The 5,853-nt window shown below is 28.5% G+C and overlaps 1 protein-coding gene across 1 annotated transcript in view; it reads left to right on the top strand.

The window, feature by feature from the left end:
* Positions 1-224: 224 nt before the first annotated feature.
* LOC106691279 (uncharacterized) overlaps positions 225-5,853 on the top strand; it is a gene marked incomplete at its 3' end in the record, with an annotated part of 8,940 nt that continues 3,311 nt past the window's right edge. The window contains 3 exon segments of the mRNA XM_067044641.1: positions 225-983; positions 1,584-1,727; positions 2,836-2,915. Of these exon segments, the coding sequence (XP_066900742.1) occupies positions 705-983; positions 1,584-1,727; positions 2,836-2,915 (503 nt within the window).

Genomic DNA, 5,853 nt, shown 5'->3' with positions numbered 1-5,853 from the left:
AAATAATAATTTTAAAAAAACGGAGAAACAGAGTATCTTCACTAATGTCATATTTTCATTTGTAAAGATGAAAAGTTATTTGATTATTCTCAATAATGCTTGATAACCTCAGAAAATAGCGGAGTTTGGAGAAAAAAATTGGTACCTCAAAAGGCACATCTCAAGCACCACCTCTTTTCACATCAAGATTGTGAACCCCGTAAGTCAATGTGGAGGGGCTCACAGGAAAGATGAAACGGAATTCCTTCTTTTGTTTCACATTGTCATTTCGGATTGTTCTCTTAAAATATTCCTGACGGTTCATGAAATAATAAACACAATATCTTCTTCTCTGTATTGCCAAACAAATATTTGCCAGTCAATACTTAACAAAATACGGCATCCAATTATTTTATTTTAATTTTTTTGTTTTTAGAGTTAATAGTGTCATTAGTTGGACATTTTTATATTTATTTTTTCAAAGATACAAGTAAAATTATCCGGATCAACAAGAAAAGTACTGAGCAGGCGTATTAAGATGATCGTCTTTGTGGAAAATAGAACGAATCTTCGGCCATGAAGAAAATCGGAAAAAAAGGGGAAGAAAATCTTATTTTAAAATGGATTTTTCTACCTGTGTAGGCGGGCCACTATTTGCTCACCACTGATCTAAACTATATCTGCAAAGTTTTACCGGTCACTTTAGAGTAATAATTTCACCAACAATGGACATTCTTTTAAATTTATTCTTCCATTCCAGCATGTCCTGCGAAGTCGATTGGGCTCCACCAAGCCATACCATCGGCTCTCACGTATGGGTCGATAGCTCGGGAGGAGACATACCACCAGAAGCAGTGAAGGGCGGTCAAGACGCAGATGGGGGTGTCATCTATGTAGGAAGGGCATTACACGAAGCAGATATCCTCCCGGCTAAGGTATGTCCCAACCACGGATGTGCCTTCGTATCCTATAACGGCGAGGAACATACCAAAACAGAATATCAGGTCAGTATAAAGATAATAACAATAAGACTATCAGCTTTAGCAAGAAATTCAGTGCTGATTCCGCTGATCCAAGTACTCCTCAGATCCTTGTGGTGTAAACTGTCATAAAACGAAACGATATTTGACAACAGTACAGTAATTTTTAAAATTAGGTATTTATTCAATCCAATTTGATAGAATTTAAATAAAAATTTTATTTATTTTTACAAACTAAAAAAAATATTATTTTATTTTGCTTTAAAAATTAAGTTGTTTGCACCGTGGTTCACTTCCTAATCTCATCCCACATTCAACTATTCACTCTATAATTACTGAATTGCGACTACGGTGTGGTTTAAGACGTACTTTATTTATTTTATATTAAAAGGTTCAGTGACTATAACATTCTATCTACAGACTACTATATACAACCTGTCTCCTAGAGTTTCCGTCAACTGTTACTTTGGAATCTAGCATCTTCCTCCTTTTATATGTCCGAAAAAAATTAGCAAATAATTTTTCAATGAATATTGTACATTATTACTATTGTTGATATTATACCGTTTATAAATATATTATCAGCTAAACATTATTAAATATGGTTTTAACGCAATTATATAGGTGCTCTGTAGTTCTCACATCGCCTGGAAACCGACGGGGTTTGGTTACATTCCAGGACAAGCTATTCAGATTGGAAAAACGTCTTCTGGAGAACCCTTGTACGTCGGGAGGACTATTGTCAATGGATTCATGACACCTGGAAAGGTAAATTTTATGTTATATGATTTATTATATAAAATAATAATATTATTTTAATGTTTTATAATTAGACAGTTAAAGAAATATTCAGAAGTTAACGACCTATTTCAGCTCTACTATTTATTTAATTATTGCTTAAGTTGTACATATTTAAACTTTAATACTTAATTAAACTATCTTCTTGAAAAAATAAATATAAGGAATTTGTTTTTAATCAAGTTACATTTTTGGGAGAGTTCTACAAAATACCATAATGATAAATTGTAATTATTGAAACCATAATACACTAAATATTGCCATAAATATTTAATAATGAATTATATATACGCATCAAAAAAATCTTTTAAAAAATGAACTTCAAAAAGCATGTCCTTAAGAATTTAATTGCTAATTAACAATGTTCCATGTGTGAATGTTCCAGTAAAAACCCATGAGATGTAAAAAATACAAAATGTTGATTTTTCTTTGTTTGTTAAAAAAATATTTGTGGTTGAAAAACCGTGTCTCGGTAATATTGAAGGTAAAGAGTTCTATTAAAGTTAAATTAAAAATACAATTAAATTAACATATAGTACACCTCCTTTATGTACGTACCAAATACCCACTAAAATCTTACTGGAGGGTATGAAAAAAAAAAATTAAATTAACATATATTATTTTATAATGGTTATTTCTCTAAAACAGCAGTTTTCATGATATTTATCAAAACAAATTCATGAAATTATGATTGTTTTGTTATTTGGAACTATATCTCGGGAATTATTTAATATAAAGAACTTTAATAGGACTCAAATTAAAGCTCGTTTAATTGGCTTTAAACTAAGTTTTAATGCCAGTTTATCTACCTGTAATACTTTAGGTATTATAGGCAATGAATCTAAAGATATACGACGGCCATTTTGATAAACCTGCTACATTAGCCCAACTGAACCGGAAGGAACGAACAGTAACCTTTTTACCACCGTCACTAGACATTTTTAAATATCAATCCGTTAATAAGAATTATTTTACACTTATTTCTAGTTAGAGCTAAATTTTAAGCTATTTTTACAATAATATGAGCCTCCGGGTTCGCTAAGTATTTTATTTATTTATTTTTAATTTAATTTTGTAGATCCACCCAACTCATGAGTGTCTCTACGTACCATTTGGTGGAGAGGAAAAATCTTTTCAAGAGTACGAAGTCCTCATCTTGTATTAGTTGTTTGAATGTATTTTTTCTAATTTAAAATGAATAATTAAATACAGTTTTCCAATTGTGTCTCCCTTCATTACCTTTCAAATTTCTATTCATAAGTTCAATCAGAACTGCATAATTTATTTTCAGCTAAACTGACTCGATAATGAATTCAATAGTTTGCATAAAATAAAGCCTTAATGTTAACCCGATCATAGCAACTTTGGTGGGCTTATTTTCAAAAATTACACTTTGCTATTCTATTGCTCAATAGTATAATTGTTATTTACAATTACTATTTAATTGGCGTAGAAATTGTTTAAATGGGGTTTATACAAGGTTTAACATCGAATGCATACTTTGTACGTTGTAAAGGGATAACCTTATTCTAAACTCCAAAAACGAATTGGTGTTGATAAATAATTTTTAATTGTATAATTGTTTTACACAATTATAAATTTATAGCAACGACTAAAAAATAAACAAGTCACTAAAAAGTATAAGTTTCTTTAGTAAGCTAAATAATTAATTTATTAGTTATTGGTATTTAAAAAATATATTTATTTAGCTCTTTTACTAACTTATATAAAAATAAGGATAAAGGGGGGAAAATAAAACCCTATAAAAATATAAAACACCTGATAATTTTTTTATTTATAACATGTATTTTAAAACCAAAAAAAATTTATATTTTTAATTTAATTAAAGGAAGGAAAGTTATAAGCGTTGCTTAAACAAAAAATAAGTTTATAGTATTTTCTATAAAAAAAGTCATGAATTTTAATTTCATCAAAGAGATGAGAGGAAAGACCGAAGTTTAAACGATAAAAATCATTCTCTAATCTCTAAAATTCTTATAAAAACAATTTAATTAAACAAAAGAGGATGTGTTCCGATTAATTTACCAAGTAGTCGCACTTGAAAATAAATACAGATTTATCCGTCAGATATGTATGTAATATGTAGATATATCCGTATTTATTATCATGTATAAGTTAGATCACGAGGTGTCTACGAGACATCACACCTCTTAATTAACTGTTAATCCACTTATAAAATAACATTATATATTAATTTATATATAATCTTTTTAGCTTCTTGAGACTGGTATTTTTGTTTAAATTAATTAATTTATTCAATAGCCTCAAGGACAATCATAAATATAAATTTACACCTCACATCCAAATATTTAAAAACTTTTTACAGACTATGACAAGCCATTAATATCAGTCAAATCACCCCATTTTGTCACAATTCCATTCACAGTCCCCATATTCGGCGACCCCTGAGCAAATTGATGTGGGGGTAAGTAAGACGCCGCCGACTCTTGGAGGGATATGGTAAGAAGAAATATCTTGATGATACGAAATTTGAAATCTGAGTTTACATCGAAAATACACGTTTTATGCTTAAGTCCAAATAACGAACTCACGCAATATTTTCTGCATGAGTACCTATCTGAGAATCTTTCCGTGTGTATGTTAACTCCTTAGTTCCATAAAAAGGAAGTGAATTTTTAAAACGGACTAGAAATTTCGTATATGTCAGGGATCAGGGAAGCGTTGAATCTCATGTACGAGTTAATTTGAACAAAAAAAGTCCAGAAGACTGTATTATATCGTTGTGATATAACTCTCTTCACATTTACTGGTTAGTTACTAGTCAGTATATTTAAGTTAATACGGTTGTAGATTTCAATGAATTAATAATAAAAAAAAAAGAAACATAATTAATATATGACCAATGATTGATAGTTTAAAACCTCATCTAACAGGTGGTACCACTGTTGTGATAATTCTTGTTTTAATATGGACAACAACACTAAGTTAATACCAATCGAAAATCTAACAAGATTAATCTTTCTTGTTGTTTTTAATTTATAAAATATTATTTTTGATGTTTATATGTCACAAAATCGATCTGGTACAAAAAGTGATGTTGAATTTCATTTTAAAAAAAAACTATAAATCAGTTACGGGACACATTTCTATAAAATCAATGAAATGAAGCTCAAATAAAATTTACTTTCAGATAGTGTTTATTTCAATTAAAATGAAGTTAAAAAAAAAATTCTTTATGTTCATAGATTATCAGTTGAACGTATGTAATTGATTGCAGAAAGAGGTCTCAGGTTGTGGTCAAGAAAGTTACTATAGCAGAAAACTATTTATTCGTAACCAAGCTAAATTGGTTCAAATATAAGTAGCAGAAAAAATATTTATTAGTTACCAATCTAAAGTAGTACAAAAATAAACAACAGAATAACTATTTATTAGTAACCAAACTAAAGTGCTACGGATATTAACAGCAGAAAAACTATTTATTAGTAATCGAACTGAAGTAATACAAAAATAAATAGCAGAATAACTATTTATTCGTATCCAAACCATAGTGGTACAAAAATTAATAGCAGAAAAACTATTCATTAGTTATCAAACTAATGTAGTGCACAAATAAATATTATAAAAACTATTTCTTAATGACCAAACTAAATTGTTACGAAAATGAATGGCAGTAAAATTATTTATTTGTAGCCAAACCAAAGTGGTACAAAAATTAATAGCAGAGAAACTATTCATTAGTAATCAAACTAAAGTAGTTCACAAATAAATAGAAAACTATTTACTAGAAACAAACTAAATTAGTACAACAACGATTAGCTGAAAAATTATTTCTTAGTAATCAAACTTACGTTTTTTTCTTCTATTTGTGTACCTTCCTCGAACGCTAACTTGATATGTGTCCGATATTAATAAAACAAAATAAAGAAACAAATAATATGCCTAACTAATTTTTGTACTAAAAGATATAAAATGAATAATTATTATTAGATAATTAATGATTGGATTCAACTTTTAAAAAAATATTAATACTAATGTGAAAAATTATAGTTATTTGAACATAAAAACATTTATTTATATAACGTTTCCCCCAAAAATCTTACTAAGTAAGTAT

The sequence above is a fragment of the Halyomorpha halys genome, unplaced genomic scaffold (genome assembly GCF_000696795.3).
Source record: "Halyomorpha halys isolate HHAL.00 unplaced genomic scaffold, Hhal_1.1 Scaffold2204.1, whole genome shotgun sequence".
Taxonomy (NCBI): Eukaryota; Metazoa; Arthropoda; class Insecta; order Hemiptera; family Pentatomidae; genus Halyomorpha; species Halyomorpha halys.
This window is presented reverse-complemented; position numbering and strand designations above follow the sequence as displayed.